Source organism: Ascaphus truei, chromosome 1, assembly GCF_040206685.1.
Source record: "Ascaphus truei isolate aAscTru1 chromosome 1, aAscTru1.hap1, whole genome shotgun sequence".
Classification (NCBI taxonomy): Eukaryota; Metazoa; Chordata; class Amphibia; order Anura; family Ascaphidae; genus Ascaphus; species Ascaphus truei.
In genome coordinates, this window is record NC_134483.1 from 501,701,412 (window position 1) to 501,723,036 (window position 21,625).

The following is a 21,625-nucleotide window of genomic DNA, read 5'->3' on the forward strand; positions in this document are numbered from 1 at the left end:
CAGATTCAAGTCACACATGTATAAAATATGATTGTATAAATATGGTACAGGCATCACAACCCTGTTAATTATTTACACAATGTGCTGTGTGCCCAAGTACTGAATTGCCTATTTTGAAAGAATTCAACAAGAGGGGCTGATGAGTCCAACTACAAAAGCATACCCAGAGATCAAAAAACTGCTCCTAATCCAATCTAGGGGACCAGTCCATTGAAAGAGGTGCTTGTGGTAAGTGGGGGGCGGGTTGATGGCTTTGCACCAGTTAGAGGGGAGGGACAGAAAGAGGGGAGGAGTGAGTTCTGGCCTTCAGGGGACTCCTTTGTGTTGGATTCAACACCAGCAGCAGCAGTCTCCAAACTGCAAACCCTTGGGTCTATGCAAATACAGCCATCCGTAAGTGTCAAACAAGAGCCCTGCACCCTTTCTCCAGCTCCAGCCCACGGACTCTTGGGATCTGAGGCTGCGCCAAGGCAGATCTGCTGCTGCTGTGCAGAACTCACACAAAGACACCTTTTCCACCAGGCAAGACAGAGGCTGCTACCCATCTCTTGTACAAACAGGGCAAAGAAAGCGCTTTATGTTGCCTTCGCTATTCCCCGCCCTAATTCAGTGAAAGGAGAAGGTGTTTGTGAAGCAGATCAGTCATTAGGATCTGATCTTCCCTTTGGTAAGTGGAGCATCAATTTCTTCCTATGCTGCAGCTGGTGGCTGCACTATAATCTGTACACTTTGATCACCAATATGAAAGATATATTTTGTTTCAGGAAAAGACCATTTGTCTTAAAACATTTTTTTTAAATGTTTGAATCATTCAACAGTTAAAGCTGAAGTATTTCCTGAGGCATCATTTTACTGACCAGGGTGTATCCTACAAAAGAACCAGATCAGAGGGATAGAAGTGGCAGCTTTATATAATGAATACTGTGTATCTTTTTGTTGTGATACGATTTACATGTATTGTTTGGAGTATTTTTGCCCCTCATTACTGCAAGTCATTGGTGTATCTCACGGCTGAAGGATACTGATGTGCATGAGTTTTCAGTTAATGATGTGCTATTTGCTTTGCAGGAGAACTCTGTATTCTGGAAGGATGGTGAAACTGGGCAATAATTTTAGCGACAAGGGCACAAAGCCTCCTATTTGCGAGGATGGATTCGACACCATCCCTCTGATGACCCCCTTGGATGTCAATCAGCTGCAGTTCCCACCCCCAGACAAGGTATTGTATATAAGATGATGCACGGGGGAGGGGGGTTGGTGTATGGTCCATATGTGACTCACCACTTACCAAACCCATATCTATAAAGCAGCCAGGGTCTGGAGACCAGATGAGGGGCATGTGCACTTGTAGACCAGAATGGATTCATTTAGTTATCCAGAGTCTTTAAAGCAATTCATCTTTTTAATTGTGTGAGTCTTGGATAAGTTGTAGACCCTGAAAAGGACATTTTGATTATTTATAACAATTGTGAATGATATTCCTTTGAAGTATATGAGTATATTACTTAGGACTGTGAAGCTCGCTACAATTGTTTGAGATTAAATCCACAATACCTCAGCTTTTTTTGTCCGTCTGCTTTTATTCTGAATACTGTAACTACTAGTTTTTTTTAATAAATGTCTACCAGCCCGCAGCTTAACAAAGAATTCAATGCCAGTCCACCAGAAAATGGGCTAAGTCTCAATTCACACGTCATTTCTGTGTTTTAATGGTGCCCCCATTTCTAGCCCTGGTTACCAGCTTTCAGATACAAAAAATATATTATTTTCATGCTTTCCAAAATTCCATCTCAGATGCTACTTGGCAGTTTGTATAATATTAATGATGATAATATTGTTTAAATATGACGCTGTGACAATGTATGCAGCAGTGTACATTGAATTTTAAAAGGCCAGCAGATCCCTGTCTGAAGAGCGCGCGATCTAATTTTGAGAGCTGACACTGGGATTCAGACCCCAGTCACTCACCACACACACACACACACACACACACACACACACACACACACACACACACACACACACACACACACACACACACACACACACACACACACACACACACACACACACACACACACACACACAATGATTTAAGACATACGAGTCATGATCCCTGGTTGAATTTGCCTCCAAAGCTATTTGCACTTTCCACCTGGTAAACTCATACAGCCCTCAGTCCATATTACACACAGATAAATCTTTTGTAACAGCAGTAATAATATACATGCAGAATATTGCAGTTGCAATGCAGTCCTGACCAGGATACATCAGTGATGTCATAAGGTTCAATAGAGTCTTATTCTTTGTAATCAGAACACTTCCATTTAAATATTCATTTGGATTTTTGGAGATTGACAACAATGGCAATGAGGTTTTTTATGCTGTTGAAACTTGTGCTTCTTTGTGACTTTAAATATCCAGACATGCAAACACGTGTGTAAAATGGATTTAACATGAAAATACATGTTAACCTATCGCTATACCTTGTGCATGCACGATCAGACATATAATTGTATGCTGTGTATATTATATAGTCGTACCATATCTGAAAACATAAATCTGGATACAGCTTGTGTTAAAATAACGTAGTTCAAAATCTACACGTGACCTTGCAGTAAAAAAAGCATTTACAATAAATGAGATTAAACGTGACAAGGAATTGCAAATGACCAATGCCTTTCTTTGCCTACATAATTTGTAGCAATACAGAAGATAGGGAATCAGCAGATCAGACAGGGCAGAGTATTGTGTGTGGGATACATTTCTTGTCACCTGATTTCCTACTTCTAGAATACGTCAGTCGGAAATATTAAAGTGGCAATTTAACCTCATCGCAACAATGCAGAATATGGTTCGGAAGTTCTGCTATTGAAGGGATTATGGATTCATGTCACCCCTATGCCACACTGAAAATCGATTACATGATAATTTTTGCTTCCCTGTGTGGTATTTTTTATTTACAAATTAAAAGGTGATAGATGGACAACTGATTTCCCTGCTGCACCGAGAGGCAGAATTTGCAGCTCTAGCTGGTAATTCAGATCTACGTGACGCGCATTTGTGTCAATACAAAATGCTGGCGGTCCCAAGGGTTTCCATGTAAAGTAGGATTCTGGGTTAAGAATAAATTGGATAGAAAGATTAATTCTCAGCAATCATTTGATAGATTTACGATTTATATGATTGTCATGAATCGGGCTACTTGTGCTTCAGGAACAATGTCTTGGTGCTGATGTTGTTTCTAAAGATATGTTTATGGCTTATCCTTCCATTTTGGAAGAAGATGATGACATGGGTAAAAATATGTCAACAGTACGTGAAGTGCTCTCATTGTGTCCTTAAAGAAGTGTTTCTTTCTCATGTATGTATGTCTTTATTTATATAGAGCCATTAATGTGCATAGCGCTTCACAGCAGTAATACACGTGACAATCATTTAAATAACAATACAAATAACACATAATGGAAAGAAGTGCTTCAGACATGAAAGTAATATTTAGGAAAAGGAGTCCCTGCTCCGCAGAGCTTACCATCTAATATAAGCCGAAATACAATATCATATTGTGAGTTTTATATACCACCTCTAAAAAGGTTTGCTATTAATCCATCACAGTTCTGTGTGTTTTTATGCTGAGGGAGTTGCATTTTGTATTTCTCTGCTATTCAGAATAGGGGAACCTTGTAGTAACCATTGCAGTGTATTTCGTAGTCATACTCCCAATGCCCCAGTTCACTAACCACTTTCTGTTTGTCCCACACCATATATACAGTTGTATTTTTGCATAAGGCCTTAAGAAATGAAAAATTACAATTTTCTGGGTACTATTTACAGTATGTTTCCCCCTCCCCCCTTTTTTTTAAATACATGTTTTGCCCAAAAGCTGGAATGAGTAAACTTACTTTGTATCTACTTCTGTTAAGGTTGTGGTCAAAACGAAGACCGAGTATGAACGTGATCATAAGAAAGGAAAATTCCGTACTCCCAAGATAGCCGAATTTACCATCAGTATCAGCGAAGGCGTGTCTGAAAGGTTCAAGGTAAGAAGTACATCTCACAATGTATTGGCCATGCGCATTGTAGTTGATGTTGGACCAGTTTCATGGGGACGAGGCCTGCAAGGAAACGTATTTCAGAACCTATAGTAATGGAGGTGTTGGTCACAACTGCTACACCAGCAAATGGGTTAAAATAAAACTAAATTAAATGCTTTTTTCATTTTATAGTTACATTTAAATATAGTATGTAATGTACAGGAATGTAACTGCACCAAGGGTATCATGTAATATTGGTCTCACACACATGTTAAAATGTTTCATTTTTGTTTTCTAATTTAGCTTATAGTTTGCCTGTTAAGTATAACCATAAACATACCAAAAGTTAAATGAATTACATGTAATTAATGCCCTTCTTTTGTCAATATACAACAGTGTTCAAACAATAATGTGATATATTTATCTGGGTTACTGTGAGATAAACTAGATATACACAAACAGTAAGCAAATCTTCATTGTGTTTTGTGTGGAATAATGGAACATTACAAAGAGGGGTTTGGTAGGTGAGCGTACATACAGGTCTAAGTATCCACAACAGCTACCTAGGCCGAGCGTTCCATGTCTGACTAGGAACTGTTGTGGTGAAGGACTGACAAAGCAATGCACTGTATGTTAGGTGCCACTGAGAAGACATGGAAGGGAGAGACCTGCGAGCAGCTTGGAGTATATTTTCCAGTTCAGCAACCACAACAATTACATGCTTAATTTGCAGGCACTGGCAAATCTTGCAGTTAAGTGCACCTTCACTAATCAGGCTCTCAATATGTTGCTTTTCCATATGGCAGTGAAGGCGTATTAGAAGGTAATTGGGAGAAGAGAACTGAATGCACAGTGAAACAGAGCAAATGTATATTAAAGTATATATTTTATGTGAAGTTATGCACGAGTAGGATGGGAGATTGCTCTTCATTAGTAGGTTTAGTGGCACGTATGCGCAAGAAGCCATGGTAAGGAGAACAGTCGCGCTGCTTTTCATTAACTATATATCATTGTTTTTGTAAAACATGGCCTTAGTTTAAAAAGATGAAAGACAGAATGTGAGCGTTTTGGAATAAGTCATTAGTCAGTCTTCCTTGCATTTTGCTGAAAAATTGAACATTGCAAAGAGGCATTTGATGGGTGTGTGGGTTGCCATGCAAGTATATTCTCTCCGGGATACTGTTGAATTCAGTAACCACAATAATTCTACTGGCACATTTTGCACTAAATTGCTCAGTCCCTTCACCTCAGAGTGAAAGCAATGCACAGACGTCAGCTCTCATTGATTTTCTGTGAGTCTCCCTGGTTTAGAGTTAGTCTTGCTGATTTTTAGCTTTAACCATCCCAGAGACTTCATTGGAGTTCCACTGATAAAAGTGAGCAGTTTGCCATTAAAATAACATTTCTGATTCCAAACGTCCACATTTCCCTGGTTTGTGGTCCTTGGAAGTTGCCATATTTGGCCATGCGTTGCTGTTACCTTTGGCAGACAAGGGACTGAAGAGGGTAACTTGGAGAAGAACACAGGGGAAGAGAACGCATTCATATTGAAGTATGGGATTTGATGTACCTGTATGGTATTGGCCTTGGAGGCTTAAACCTATTCTATTTTGAGATGGCATCTCAAAGTTAAATAAAAATAATGAAAGGTAAAATGTGTGTGCTGTGAAACCGGCATAAAAGTCAATCTTCCTCCTGATTCATAGATGAATGCAACATTACAAAGAGAGGTTTGGCAGGTGAGTGGGTTGATGGGCTCAGTGTATCCATAACAACTATCTGAGCCAATTATGATTCCATGTGAGGGGGGAAGATGCACGTAGCTAAGCAATCTGCATTGCTTGTTACCGTCTTTATTTGTTTTCTACTCTACCTGGAATGGTTTCAGAGCAGATATTCACAATGGTTCTGCTAATAAGTAAGATGATAATCGTGAGTAATTTGGTAAGGAAGTAGAGTGTTATGATTTACACCATTCTGCTCAATGGCTCTATCCATATTGTGTTCAAGAAATTGTTAAATTGCTCGATTTGCTTGCAAAATGCTCTAAAATCGCAAGATTTCCTTTATCCGAAGACTGTGTATATAGGGCACATACACTATGTTTGGTTGGCTGGCGCGAATTCATTGATGTCTTACTCATTTTATGAAATTATTATTAGCTTGTTGAGGTTCGGTGAAAAGATGGGCATCACATTTTGTATGTATGTATGTATGTGTGTGTGTGTTATCGCATCCTGGACAGTTTTGCACACTTCTATGCAGCAAACAAAGGGAGTTGATTAAATGCTGATTCACAATGCTTCTGGAAGTGTGATCTGGGCAATGGGAATGATGTGGGTTTCTTGCAAGACACAGATTCTGAATGGGACTCGTTTGATTGCGTCCCTTCTGATTTTTATGAAAAATAAAATATTTAAGAATATAGATGGATAAATGAGTGTCCCTTTCTATTCTCTAACAAATAAGTATTTTAATTAAGTGCCCCCATGGATTTATACTGAAAATACCAAATAAACAAATTAACACAGGGGTTGTTTACAGAAAGTGTCATATTGATTGTATAAACCTATTCTAATAAGGATTCTCAAATGAGATATAATATAGAGGTTACATATGCAGTTTTTTTTTTTTCCTGTAACAAAGATGCTGAGCTGAATTTGTAACATTTCTAGATGTCGTGACTGGCCTGGTGTTGTCATTTTTTCTTTGTAGTCTGAATGCATCAGTAGAGGAAAAAGTATAATTTGGTCCTAGTCTGGGTATAATCATATATTGGCACTGATATTTCCTTAGAATCTTTTCTTTCTTGTCACTGGGATTTCACTGAGCCTACTGTGTTGCTAAGATGTGCTGCTAGGTAACCACTGCATCACAGCACTGGGGTTTTTTTTTTGGTAACATATTTTTTTTTTTATCTTTTGTGATTGGCAAGATGCGTATCTCCCTAGTTCACTGCTCCATTTTAGAAGTCCTTAATGTTCTAACTGCCCAAATGGAGTCAGTTTGGAAACATTTCCATGCACAACTATAGAGACTGCAATTGTAAGAATGACAAAATAGAATTATTCAGGTAACGAGCATTTCTACTGAGTCTGCTGGCATCGCCAGCTGTATCCATTGTCATAGCCGCCACTCCCAGTTGTGAGGGGACTATGAATAATTGATACCACTTCATAAATATGGTAATTAAAAGGGGTGTCGTCTGGAGCTACCTCCTGGGTCCTTATTAATTGTGAATCATCATGTTTGCTGCTGCTGTTTATTCCAGGAGACCTGAAAGATGTTTTTGTAATAAAGATAAATATTTGCTGTTATTATAAGATGTATTCAGCTTTTGACGGCTGATGATATGAGGATGGAAAATAACTTTCTGGGCATTCTTGTAAACCTTTTATAATTGCTGCTGGTTGCGCACACACGTCCTATATCGTCACATCGGCTTTATACGAATTCTATGAGCACTAGCGTGAATATTTATACATATTGGCAAGTAGTATGTAGCATGTCTGTATTTATATAGTGCCCACAATGTACTCGGCACTTTACAAAAGAGACAAACATTAGTACAGGGAATAAGGTAAACCAGGGGCGCGCAAAGGTTCTGTGCTGCGCCCCCCCCTTTGTGTGCCAGCCCCAGCGCTCGTGCCCCCCCCCTTCCTGTGACCCGACGTCAAATGAGACCGTGGGTCATTTGACGTCACAGCGTCATTTGACACGCGTTACCATGGTGACGCACGCGTCACATGAAGCTGCATTGCCATGGCGACGCGTCCAGAAGCCTACTGAGTCCCGGTAAGTTGAGGTTGAAGAGGCCTCGCACGGTCCCCCGGCATTTAACTTAAATGCATTGGGGAAGAGCGTGGGGTCTCTGCATCCGCTGTATCCCCCCCAAAAAAATCCTGCGCCCCCCAGTTTCCGGACCCATGAGTTGGACAATAGGAAAGGAAACCCCTGCCCCGGAGAGCTTACAATCTAAGTTGTGAAGGATTTCAACCATTTCTATAACCATGAAACCCTTTAAAAAAATATCTGACACTGGATCCTCTGTCTACTTATCCTGTATACCAAAAAGCAATGATTGCAGTATAAGTGTGAATGCAGTGGTGAGAAAAGTTTGTGAGCCCCAATGATAAGTACAGAAATTCCATAGTTTTTCCATAATAACCTTCTTGAATCAAAACCAGTCTTTTTTTTTGTTTTTTTTAAATATCAAATAGTGTGTATATTAACCAATTCCATGTCTTCTGAAACAAAATGATGTATGAATTAGACAAACAATGAGTAATTAAGAGTCGGGATATGTGCAAAATTAAACCTTGGTTTTATCAGCTAAGTTAAAGGGGATCATTTGAATCAGGTGTTTAAATAATTAGATAGATTTGAGGGGTGATTTTGGGAGGCCCCACCCTATATAAAGATCAGAAACTTTGTGAGTTTGATCTTCACCATGCAGGTGTGTGGACCTTAGAAAAGCAGTTTATTGATGCTGATCAATCGGGAAAGGGTGCCTGTGACGGTAGCTTTGAGACAGGCTATTAATAATACAACACCAAATATATAACTGGGTTGAACTGGACGAGACTTAGATATGATAAAATATAATTTATTCCTTGATAAAGGTGAACACACAAGATATACAAATAACAGGCAAAATATGGACACTTACTTAAAGGTTAGGACAAGAAAGCCATCAGGATACAGGATGGGCCATTTCTTCCATAATTCAGTTTCAGATGTTGACATCACAGCAATACATGCAGATCATGAAGCACATGAAGGAACCCATGAAGACATTTGAGTAAGGGGTGACTGACTTAAATACCATGTCAAACTCATCTCTTAACCCTAGATGCCGAGTTGGCTAGAAAAAATCTCTTTGAAGCAGATTTTAGCTTCCATTGTAAGTGTGAAGTATCACACTTAAAAACACTCAGCCCCTTTGTTCTTGCCCCCAGTATAAACAATTAGGGCAGTTACCTTTTTGATCACCGGGCTATGTTAATTCTTGCAGGATGCTCGTCCTGCCTATTACCATAGCAGAGGGGGGTCTGCATTCAGAACAGATCCAAAATCCCATATATACTGTAAATAACTTCATAACTTCAGTTCAGTAGTACTCACTGGCACGCGAGACATATTAATATATTCCGGCACGCATGACGCTCCCAATGAGACTAAATATTACTGTGTAATACTAAAATTAAGAGAGATATTAATATCTGGCTCTTAGTATCTGTTAAACCTCAGGTGTCTGTAATCATTATTTGCGGATCAGTCCCACGAATACACATATGTAGCTTTTAGCACGTTCAGCCGGGGACATCTCATAATATTCTTATATTTAATAAGGTCACTCATTCTGTAACCCCACTCCTAAATCAGAGGCGTTTGGCCAGTCTACCAAATGGAGTGTCTGGCAGGATACTATGGTTTGTAAGTGTGAGTTATAACACTCACAACCCACTCCAGCTTCATGCAAACAGGTAGAGTGGCTGAGCCTTTGATCAGGGGACTGCTTCCTAAACATTTGGTCACTCTCCTGACCATTTGCATTCCATAGTAGGCAGGCATCTTTGAGGGTAACTTAAACAAAGGGCTAGAATCACTGTTTTAACATTAACCCTTTCCCTCCCGCATCAACCCTAGTGTATGTGTGGGTGCAAACACCAGGATAACACAATACATTTACACAGGGGCATAAACATTTGGATATTGAAGCAAGGCAAAACACATTACTGGACCTCAGTCCAGTTTACCCCTTGCTTCCCTGATGAGAGTAGAGGGCGGCCAAATGGGGGGTGTAACCCCTTCAATCCCGGGCCAAATCCTCTCGATCGTGACAGTTACAAAACCATTTTTAAGGATTTGGCACTCCACCAATCCACTGTCAGACAAATGTTGAAAGTTCAAGTTCAAGACCGCCACTGTACCCAGGAGCGGTCGTTCTACCAAAATCTCTACAAGAATCAACTGTTTAATCATCCAGGAAGTCACAAAGAACCCCAGAGTAACATCAAAGGATCTGCAAGCCACTCTCGTCTTGGCTAATCTGAGTGTTTGTGACAACTATCAGAAAAAGACTGTACAAGAATGTGTTCATGGAAGGATTGCCAGGTGGAAACCACTGCTCTCTAAAAAGAACATTGCTGCCCGTCTGAAGTTCGCCAAAGAGCACATTGATGATCCACAAGACTTCTGGAACAATTTTCTCTTAACAGATGAGTTGGCCTCAATGAGAAATGTTATGTTTAGCGAAAACCAAACACTGCGTTCGAACAGAAGCACCTCATCCCATGCATGGTGGTAGGAGTGTGATGGTTTGGGGCTGCTTCTCTGCCTCGGGGCCTGGACGGCTTGCCATCATTGACACAACCATTGTATCAGTAGTTTATAGAGGCGAATGTCAGGCCATCATCTCGTGAGCTGAAGCAAAAGTGGGTCATGCAGCAAGACCATTATCGTAAAAATATAGGCAGATCTGCAGAAGAAGGAATTCCACGTTTTAGAATGGCCTGTTCAAAGTCCGAACCTAAACCCTATCAAAATATTATGGCAGGACCTGAAGCGAGCTGTCCATGCAAGGAAGCCTTGAAATTTTACTGAGTTGAAGCAGTTCTGTAAGAAGGAATGGGCCAAAGTTCCTCAACCGATGCAAGACACTGACCAGCAGTTACAGGAAACACTTAGTTGAAGTCATTGCTGTGGATAAATGTTGAAATAGTATCATGTTTTTGTGTAATTTATTCAGGTTATCTTTATCTATTATTTGGGACTTCGATTAAGATCTAATAACATTTAAGTTTGAAATACGTGACAATCCTAAGGGGTCGGAGCTTGTGGACCACCCTACCTGCAGCGGTGGGCCAACCCAGGCAGCTGGTACCAGAAATCGGGCCCTACTTCCATTATCATCTACCTGTGTGGGCTTACTGCTGCTGGGGGGAGGGGGGTTAAGAGGTGGTGTGGGGGAAAAAAAAAGAGTTCCTGCAATTTTTTTTTAAGAACTCTAGCACTAGTATATACTATATTAGTTGTGCAATTTACCTGTAGCATAGTAATACTGCGGTAATAAAAACTGACGTTAAGTGGACGTGTGAGCTGACTTATTACCGCAGTATTACTTGGTGCCGGCTTGTGGAGATGAGAGGAGCAGCTTTGAAAGCCCTCTCACTCCTCTCTTCTGGTGGGCCGTGCTTCTCATGGCGGTGAGGGAGGAGCATCTGGCAGCTCCATGTGAGACTGCATGAGTGTGCAGCATGGAAGGTCACAACCCCTTTCCTAGCACTCTTATCTACTCTCCTCCCCCCCCCCCGGCAATCTTAACCCCTTCTCCTCTCTGATTAGGAATGAGAGCGATATAAAGAGGCAAATGATTTTGGTGACATAGTGTTGAATTAATTGATGATCGAAATAGGAAGAGACAAAAGAGGGAGTTTACAGTAAAAGGCAGATTGGAAACGTGTCCAAGTAGTTTCCACTGTTAGAGGTCATCTACATTATACCAGAGACCTTCAAAAAATACCATCTTCATTCATCCCTATAGTGGAAAATTACCTGTGCTCTTGGTAGTAGGTCTGGGAAGGGTTCGTACCCTGCAGATTCCATCCTATAGCATTCATATTGTTACTTTTTTAACCCTCCTTGCCCGGCTCTTAAGGAGTTTACATTAGTTGACTATGTACAAGGCTTTGCTCAGTCTCTCATACCTTGTCAGGGTGCTGGATCTGTGCAGGCTGGGCGTAGATATGCTGATGGAATAATAATAATGCACGCCAGGAACTTTTATAGTACAAACAAGAGCTTTAGTAGCAGCCGTTGATAATGCTCTTCACACTTAGACACACTTCAATCTAATCACAGTTCTGATATATTTACAGTGTTTGTACTATTTGCTTCTTCCCTAGGTACCCTCATTGTCCCTCTTCTGTACAGCATCCTGTTACTAGTGAGCTCTGTGTGGGCATTGGCCAACATTCTATTTCTTCGAGATCAATATCATGGTACTGTACACTGACTGCCACCTGTGGGCAGACTGGGCCTGATTTGGCTATGGACCTTCCGATGGGTCCTATCCGACGATGCCCTAAAGTTCCTATCTCTAGGTTTCCTCGTATCTGAACAAATGGGTTCATCATGGCTATTGGCACGGATGCTACCTGGTAGGGCACTTTCCCTAACTATAAAACAAACTGGAAAAGAATAGGATAGTACTCCCACAGCCAGTGCTCAAGGGCTGCTTGCACAATAGACTATACAATCCTTATTAATAATAAAGGTATATGACCAATGAGACAAAAGATGGCACATCATAAATACTCGGTCTGTAAACAAAGCGGACTATTGTGCAGGCTAGGGGGAGGGGTAATAACTGGGGTATTTTCCCGGAGCCGCCAACCGCCCCAATAAGGAGCAACCCGGCTCACTCCAAAAGTAAGCCCACTGCCCCCACAGTACCTGCTGTCACTCTGAGACCAGTGTGCTCGTCTGGTCCTGAGGTGAATCCACTGGTAAGAAGCGCAGGAGGCCGTGCTCTGTCTGCGAGGAGGCGGCTGCCAGCTGAGTTGGTCATAGAAAAAATCCGAAAGCAAAAAGCGGTGCACAGCAAAATAGTACCAAACGCAGCTAGAAGAAAAAGGCTAGTTTTAATGAAAAAACGGATAAACTTTACATAACCAAGCGCACTCTGACGCGTTTCATCTCGTTCGGGACTTTGTCAAAGAGCCAAACGGGATGAAACGCGCCAGAGTGCGCTTGGTTATGTAAAGGTTGTCCGTTTTTTCATTAAAACTAGCCTTTTTCTACTAGCTGCGTTTGGTACTTTTTTGTTGTGCACCGCTTTTTTCTTTTCGAATTTTTCTATAAAACAAACTGGGACAGATCAATGTTAGTACATATCTATACACGTAAAACATATTTACATTATTAACAGTGAGACTCCAACTGTCACTCCCGGGATCCTAATACTTGAACCTTCGGACTGGCTATATATACCCCGATAATGACGTCACTGTCCACCACGCATACAGTGGGAGGGGCTGCTTTCCTGCCAAGTCACACTACACCAGGTGAGGGGAGAGGGGCGTTACCCTGCGTGAGCCCGGACAGTTAACTCGTTTAGGGCCATTAACCCCTTAACTCAATAGTTCGCCCAAAGGGGCATCTACACTTTATTTGTAATGCCTAGAAAGAACTGGGATGGGAGTCAGAAACCTGGTGTTTGAGTGTCCTTTAATTTTACTCTTATGTATTAATGGCAAAATAGTGATTTCAAAGACAGACTTTACAGATGTGCATGAAAAGAACAGTGTGATTGTCAAGATGATCAGCTTTCCTCATTGGATGGAAATAAACCACAGGCTTTAAGTGTTGCTGATTGAGTTAGAGAGGAACCACTGAAAGTTCAATATACACAAATATTGGTTCTTTTTGTCCTTTACAGAATAGGGGCAAATAAGTTGTTGCCCTATGGAGCTTACAGTCTAATAGTGGTGCCCGAGAGGGGGACATAATAGACGATAGGTAATATTAGAAAAATACAGCTAAAGCCGGGCACTCTGAGCCTGGGCAAAAACAAAATAAGGGTTTTCAAAGAAAAATCTAAAAAAAAAAAAAAAACATCCACAGAAATCTTAAATCACACTGAAGGACTACATTGGAACAGACCGTAAGCTCTACCTACCTCCTTCTAACAATGAAGGCATTACAGAGATTCAACCTGGCCATAAGTGCACTGAAAGCAAAGCTTGTCAGAGTATTATATGCAAGAACAACAGCGCCCCCTCAAACCACCAATAAGAGTCTTGATGACAATCATGAACTGCATCATCACGTCCATCCTTTATGGCAGTGAGGTGTGGGGCCTGTGACAAACAGGACTCCTACAAAATGTCATACCAGCACGTTTAAAAGTCTGCGTCTGGAACTCTCCATGTACACAGGAATACATCAAACACAATAACCTAGCGGACTGAAGGAACAATATGAATTGATTCCTGAAGAAGTCGACCAAGACGAAACGCGTTGAATCCATTTTCCAGTGCGTGAGGTCCTGGCAGCCGGAGATACACCGTGTGGATGCTTCCGCCCCCTTACCTTCGTCAGAGTCATTTGTGACATGCGCAGGAGACCCGTATACACACACTGGCAAAGAGAACGCTGAGAGAGACCGGGATTTCGTACAATACACTGATTTTAAGTGATAAATGTGTGTGCATTTGTATGATAATGTCCATGAATATCGTTTTGGAATATACTACACCATAAGAGCCTTTCTCTTTTGTATGATTACGTCCTGGGGAGAGTCTGTGTCGCTCGGGGGGACCCACACTGAAGGTTGCAATTTACATCAGCTCTAATCAGAGAGAGACAGTGTCTCTGATATGCTTCACTTAATCGGATAACGTGTGAGTTGAATTCACCTACAAGCTCCTCACACTATATCAATCTATAAATTGGTTGCACTATGTTGTGTTTTTTTATCTTTTACATGGCTCCGTTGTGAACATCCAGCACTCCCCTAATTTTGGATATCTACAAGCAAAAATAGACTACAGAACAGTCTATTAAGGGTTTTTTTGAGCTGCTTTTCTACTCTGTTCACTTATGTTACTACCTCCCACACACTCTCCCCCCCACATACGCTCTCTCTCCCACGTACGCTCTCTCCCCCACGCATGCTCTCGCACTCCCGTACGCACACACTCACTCCCACACACACACACACTCATTCCCACATGCACACATGCACTCCCACACACACACATCCTTGTAGTGTTGCAACAAGGGGCATTTGCAGGAGACAAGTTAAAATATTTGTGTCCCACCCCCCCCCCCCCCCTTTGAGAGTGGGCCCGCCTGCCCAATCCTCTCTCTCCTTCTTGTCATCCGGCGACCGGAGCAGGCAGACAGAGGAAGAATAGCCTCTGCTTAGCTCGGAAGCCGCCGGTCACTAATGTGGTGGTGCCGCCATGCCTGGGACAGCTGGGAGAGTTGTCCCAGCTCTCCCCCCCTGGTGGCCGCGAAACCCCGGTTGAAAACCACTTATCTAAAGCATAGACAGACTCTGTGCCACTACGGTACAGACTGAGTGCCCACAGGCATGAAATAGACAGGCCGATGTAAACAGAACCAGAAAAAGAGAGCAGACTGCACAGCAGTGAGAGGTAGAAGCTGAGACACGCTTGCTAAATACTCCAGACAGGGAGAGAGAGAGTGGAAGAGAGAGAAAAGTGGAGAGATACCTGGGGGGGAAAAAAGCTAATTTGAATTCACAATTAAGCTGATTTGAACATGCAAACAATATTCAAAAGCTTTAAATTATTTGGGAGACGGAGCGGCTCAGTGAGTAAAGACACTGACTGAGAACAAAGATCAGAGTTTGAAGCAGGGGAACCTGATTCAAATCCCTGTGTCAGCTCCTTGTGACCTTGGGCAAGTCACTTGTGCCTCAGGCACCAAAAACATAGATTGTAAGCTCTACGGGGCAGGGACCGTGTCTGCAAAATGCCTCAGGCACACAAAACCCCCCAACATATTGTAAACTCATCTGGGCAGGGACTGTGTCTGTAAAACTCCTATGTGCCGCGCACTACACTGTAATTGGGACGCGCTTTGAGTCACTGTAATTGGGACGCGCTTTGAGTCACTGTAATTGGGACGCGCTTTGAGTCCCATTGGGAGAAAAGAGCTATATGAAATAAAGTTGTTGCAAACTACTTTTACACACTCGCACACCCCTACCCATTATCCTGAAGAATTACTTTACAAATGCAATATTTTTTAGTTGAAAATTCCAATCACTTGCAAACAAAAAATGTGCTTGTCATTCTTTTGCTATGAGATGAAAGTATTACATCTTTTCTTCTGTTCTGAAGCCTGCACAGATAATGGTTAGAGCATGACCAGCCCTTATGGCTGTCAAATAATGTCTTTGACTTGGATTCTGTGGCTGCTAGCAACAGATCATTTAATTTCCTGGAACCAGGGTCACGAATAATGTATGAATAATTCCAGTAAGCTCAACTCATGTCCTCCCTCTTCCAAAGCATGACAAGTCCTTAATGTCTTTCTTAACTTTATTGCTGGATTAGAAAACACAGGAACTTGTGGGTGTAATGTAGGTAGAGAGTGCTTCTCTATGTGGGATGCTTCTATGGGGTTAGACTATGGTAAGAGAGAAAGGCCTTACCAGGGGTGGATGCAGACAGGTCTGTACTCACTGTAATCTAGGATGGAAAAGAAAGTGAGGGGCAGGGGTCACACTAAAGGTTGAGTGGGACTGCACTAACTGTCAGCAAAAGACAGGGGAGAACATGGGAAAGTCCATTAACTGGGAGGACTGGAGAAGCTGCAGTAGCAGTTCACTGATTATGTGCTCAGAGGCAAAAAATGCAACATTGTTGCATGTTACACAGGCACAGTGTGTGTATGTGGAGCCAATGCCTGCAGCTGAACTTAAGGAGCTGACAAGCAGAAGGGGGGTCGGGCAGGAATGTGATTCTTGTTCCATGACACTCCCCGTCTGGTATCTGGAGATACCACTATATAACTGGAATATGTGGAACATATGTGCAATGCATAACAAAGATAGCATCACATTCTCAGACAATGCAAGAGTCCATGTCCACATAGCGATGTGGCACCGGCCGGTATCACTGGTATCAAGGTCCCTTGGCCAAGGTTCTTTGGCAAAGGACGCAGGGTGGATGCACAGCTCCAGGTTTGCTGGTTGCACCACAATGTCTTTGTATAAAAGTCTCTGGCACTGTTTCCTTTTAGTCTTGTGAGAGAACAGTCCTTTTGTCTCTGTAGTTTCACCCACAGAGTGTATCCCCTTGTAGGTATACCAGCCGTGGCAGCCTGTTGCTCTATCACCTGGCGTTTGGCAGAAGGAGAGGGCTTTTGGCTCCTTGTGGGAGCGGATTACTGTCCCTGGAAAACTGGTTGTCGAATGTAATCCAATAAAGGGGGCGTCGTTCAGGGAGACTCCCTGAAGCTGAGCGCTGGGGTTGAACATTACCCGGATTTGATCGGGTTCCTGAGGGTGGTAGGCCCCAGGTGATTGGAGGTACCGACATTCTTTGCCTTCCTCCATTAGAGGTGCTGGCTTTGCGTGGCCGGTAAAGAATATCTTTTGGATGAAGACCACAAAGTTGTTTTTGGTCTCTGGTTCCCTTTGTGGGCCGCAGAGGTGCGAGGTGAACCTAGAGATGGCATGTTCTCCATTGTTTGGGAAGCGCCTCCTTGGTGAACGGAATGGTAGCGGAGTCACCCGACTGCTTAGTCCGTCTTTAGAGAGCTCCTTGGCAGTTAACCTCGGGAATCCTCTATCTTCCCTCGAGGGTGTTTGTTTGTCATCGTTCCTTGTTGTCTGGAACGCTGTGCACCGTAGTTCATCGGTACATTTCTCTTGCACGAGAACATCTCCGCGTAGTTTGGTGAAACGCTTTTGTGTTTCTTTGTTGACTGCCATCGGGAGGTTGTTTTCTCCCTGGACATGACGAAGAACAGTCTCTTTTGTCCTTGTAAATCCTTTTGGGAAATGTCTCTGCAACTGTCCCCTTTTACGTGTTTGAACGAACAGTCCTTTTGACACTGTGGCTTCGCCTGTGGGGCGCAATCTTTTGCGGCTATGCCAGCCGTGGCAATTGGTTGCTATGTTGCTTGATACTCTGTGGAGAGGAACAACTGTACGTCTTAATTGTGTCCTTGCTCGCGGGAGTATTGTCTGATTGTTTGTTGTTTTTAGGACGATCATCCCTTTATCGGTCACCTTTGGGAGGTTACTCTCTTCCTTCGGTGGAGTCGACTCATCATCCTTGGCTGTCTGGACTGCTGAGCATCCTAAGCCATTGTCGCATCCCATCGGCGTGAGGATGTCTTTGTTGGTCTCAGGGGTATGACCTTGTCTTTCCTCTTCACTTGGCCCTTCGGTCACTTGGAGATGGCCAAGACATGGTTCAGAGAGAGATGTGTGTCCACATTCTGTCACCTCCGTTCTGCGGGCATCAACGTAGTCTTGCCCGTGCTCTCTGTTAGTGCACGAGTTGCCCACTATCACCCATCCTAGGTCGAGTCTTTGGGCGTATGGCGCGTTGTGGGGTCCGTTGTGCTGTTTACGGACTTTATGTACCCTCATGATGTCCCTACCGAGCAGCAGCAGGATCTTGGCGTCTTGTTCCACCGGCCGGATGTGGTTGGCTATTCCTTTGAGGTGGGGGTAATGGAGTGCCACGTCTGGTGTGGGTATCTCGTCCCTGTTTGTGGCCATGTGGTTGCACTCGATGAGTGTGGGAAGGGGCATGTTCACTTTGCCGTCTATTGAGCATATGGTGTAGCCATTCACTCTTCTCCCTGTGGTCTCCATTTGCCCTGCGCACGTTCTGAGAGTGTAAGGAAAGGCACCATCTTGTATGTTAAACATGTCGAAGAACTCTGACCTGACCAGTGATCGGTTGCTCTGGTCGTCGAGGATTGCGTACATCCGAATAGCCTTCTCAGGTTGTCCCTGGGGGTGCACTGCGACAAGGCATATTTTGGAGCAGGACATTTTGTCACCTTCTTTTCCGCAAACCTCAGTGCGCTGAGATGTGACGGAAGTTGACTCTCCTTCTTCTTTCTCCCCGCCATGCTCCGCTATGGAGGATGGGTTCTTGAGTTGTTGGAGTGTCATCGCCTCTGGGTGTAACGCTGTCACGTGCTTGTCACTCTCGCACACTGTGCATTTGATCTCTTCCTTACAGTCCCTGGCTAGATGGGTCGTGGAACCGCAGCACTTGAAGCAAACTCCGAATTCTCCAAGTAACCTCTTGCGTTCCTCTAGGGACTTCATCCTGAACCCAAAGCACTTGTTGAGTGGGTGTGGCTTCTTGTGTATGGGACATTCCCTGTTTGGGTCCCTTGGTTCCTTGTCTCCGGCGACCGACTGATCGGGAGTAGTTTGGGCCGTGGGAGGCACGTCCGTCCTGCGGGCCGAGATGGGTGTTTGGGGGTTACCATATCTCGTCGCTGGTCTCTCGTTCTTCGGGCTGCTTGCACTGTATGTGGTTTGCGCACCTAAGATGAAACTGGGATCGTTTCTTGTCTTTGCCGCTTCGCAGATGAAGCTCACGAAGAATGAGAATGGGGGGAAGACAACCTGCTTCTCCCTTTTGTATTTGGAACCTTGTGAAAGCCACCTTTCTTGGAGGTTGAAGGGTAGCTTCTCCAGGATGGGTCTCACTCCACGAGCTGAATCTAGGGCGTTGAGACCTATTAAGGAATGGTCTTTCCTTGCGAACTCCAGTTCTTGCAGCAGGTCTCCAAGATCTCGTAACTTCGAGTAGTCTTTACTCGTGATCTTGGGGAAGCTCTCGATTCTTTTGAAGAGTGAATCCTCGACTGCTTCAGGGCTGCCATAGGTCTCTTCTAGCCTTTCCCACACTAGGTCCAGACCTACTTGGGGTTGGTGTGCGTTTGCCGTCCGAAGTCTCTGCGCTTGCTCCCTGGATACGTTCCCCAGGAACTTGACTAACAGGTTGAGCTCTTCCCTTGCTGAGAAGTCCAAGCTGTCGATTGCGTCTTTGAACGTGAACTTCCACGTCCGGTAGTTCTCAGGGCGATCGTCGAAGCTGATGAGTCCTGCGTGCACCAAGTCGCGCCGGATCATGTACTTGGCTATGTCTGTCAGACCTGAGACGTCGGCGCGTTTGCCCCGTTCTGAGGTAGTTGCTGGGACGGTCTGTGCGGTCGCCTCTTCCTTGGCGTGGACGCGTGATGGCTGCTGGCCAGTGTGAGGGGCTGTTTTCTCCCGCGTGGGTGTACCTGGATTACGAGCCTGTTGTGGTGCATCCGTGTGCGCTCTGGCGTGTGGATCACTGTTGCGGCTGTGGCTATCCCAGGCAGCGTGTGCCATTGACGGAGCAGCGTCTTCTCCTCGTGGTCCTAGCGAGTCTTCGTTGTCTGTGGTGTCGCTCCCTCCGTGTTGAGATGGTGCGCTGGTGTTTACACTGAAGAGGCTCCTTACGTAGTCTTCAGTGCGTTGGGCTGGATCCTCTGAGGCTATCCGTCTGTACGGTAGCTCCCCGCCGTCCTGTCTCGCAGCTGCTTCCAGGACTTCGGCTTGGGCTATGGCGGCAGCGGCTTCCTTCTCTTGATTGAGTGCCTCTAGATCCGCGTCTAATTTGGCTCTTTCTGCCCTTACGGCTGCCTCTCTTCGACCATATTCGGCCCTGGCACGTGCGGCCTCTGCGGTGGCTCGCGCCTTGGTAGCGCTCGCGCTTGCGCTAGACGCGTGAGATTGCACTGATCTTGCTGACCTTGATGAGTGTCTGGATGCGCTTGAGCGCTGCGATGCGGTTTCCAGCAAAAGGTCCTTTCTCCTACTCTCAGCCTCCGTGATAGTGGTACGTACGCGGCTGTGTCGTGCCAGGTCAATGTTGCTCTGTAAGTCTCTTTCTTGCAGGCTTTCGCTGGTGTTGGCCCTGGTCAGGTAAGTAACGTATGCCTCTGATAGCTCTTGATAACGCGAGTGATCAGTCCTTAATTGCGTTATTGCCTGCTCGAGCTGCTGCGCATAGTTGCCAATACTAGTGACATTGCGTATTCCCAGTGTGGTTGTTTCCCAGGCCAACTCTAATTTAGCGCGGTGCGCTTCAATGTCGCTCTCATATTTTTCGCGGCCCTTTTGTGTCAGTGTGACTGTCCGTTTGGGCCTTGCGCCTGCCTGCGCCTGTTGCAGATGCGCAGCGGTCTCTGTATCTGAGAGATCGCTTTCCTGCGTGATGTCTGGTGAGGCTCTGAGTTCTGCCATGCTGTTGGTGTGTGTAGGCCTTTTGCCAGTGCGTGTGGCGTGCGGTCTTTTACCTTATCAGCGTAGGGCGTCTGTCTCAGATGGTGCCGAGCGGTGTCCTGCAGCGTGCAGCGTTGGGGTAGCTGTACTTACAGGTGTCCGTTGGCTCCTCACTGTGGGGCCGAGCAGCGGGTGGACTCAGACAGAGAAAAAGGCAATTAGGTTTGTGTGTACAGTCTGTTTGCAAAGCTGCTGCCTTGTGTGCAGGGTTGCTCGTGCAGTGTAAGCTGCTTGCTTCTCTGTAAGGTTGCAGGCTGTGTGCAGTTTGCTGTATAAAGCTTGCTGCCCTGTCTGGCAGAGTGAAGCTGCTGCTTGTCCTGGGGTGCAGAGACTATTCTGTTTAGCATAAAGTCTTTGAGTAGTAGCTCCTGTGTGATTCCCTAACACAGGTCTTTGTTTTACTGTTCTGTTTAAACTGCTGCTTGTTTTGCAGAAAGCTGTAGCAGTTTGCTGTATAGCTGTGTAGAGCTGCACTTTTGTAGCACGAAGGCTGTGAGTGATAGCTTCTGCGTAGACCTCTAATACACGGTCTCTCTCTTACTTTCCTGGAACCAGGGTCACGAATAATGTATGAATAATTCCAGTAAGCTCAACTCATGTCCTCCCTCTTCCAAAGCATGACAAGTCCTTAATGTCTTTCTTAACTTTATTGCTGGATTAGAAAACACAGGAACTTGTGGGTGTAATGTAGGTAGAGAGTGCTTCTCTATGTGGGATGCTTCTATGGGGTTAGACTATGGTAAGAGAGAAAGGCCTTACC

At 44.2% G+C, this 21,625-nt stretch overlaps 1 protein-coding gene and 1 long non-coding RNA gene across 4 annotated transcripts in view; one reads left to right on the forward strand and one right to left on the reverse strand.

The window, feature by feature from the left end:
- LOC142465531 (uncharacterized) overlaps positions 1 to 21,625 on the reverse strand; it is an 82,248-nt gene that overhangs the window by 58,447 nt on the left and 2,176 nt on the right. For both annotated transcript variants that reach the window (XR_012787916.1, XR_012787915.1), the window contains exon 2: positions 3,903 to 4,115. This is a non-coding gene — a long non-coding RNA (uncharacterized LOC142465531). The remainder of the gene's footprint in view (positions 1 to 3,902; positions 4,116 to 21,625) is intronic.
- The window catches only part of NSG1 (neuronal vesicle trafficking associated 1), a 61,666-nt gene continuing 40,249 nt past the window's right edge, over positions 209 to 21,625 (forward strand). The window contains exons 1-3 of one of the 2 annotated variants that reach the window (XM_075569476.1): positions 209 to 228; positions 1,069 to 1,219; positions 3,924 to 4,040. In XM_075569476.1, coding sequence (XP_075425591.1) covers positions 1,091 to 1,219; positions 3,924 to 4,040 — 246 coding nt within the window. In that variant the 5' untranslated portion in view covers positions 209 to 228; positions 1,069 to 1,090. Of the gene's footprint in view, positions 229 to 295; positions 668 to 1,068; positions 1,220 to 3,923; positions 4,041 to 21,625 lie in introns of those variants that run through there. The other variant, XM_075569470.1, reaches the window with a different exon arrangement.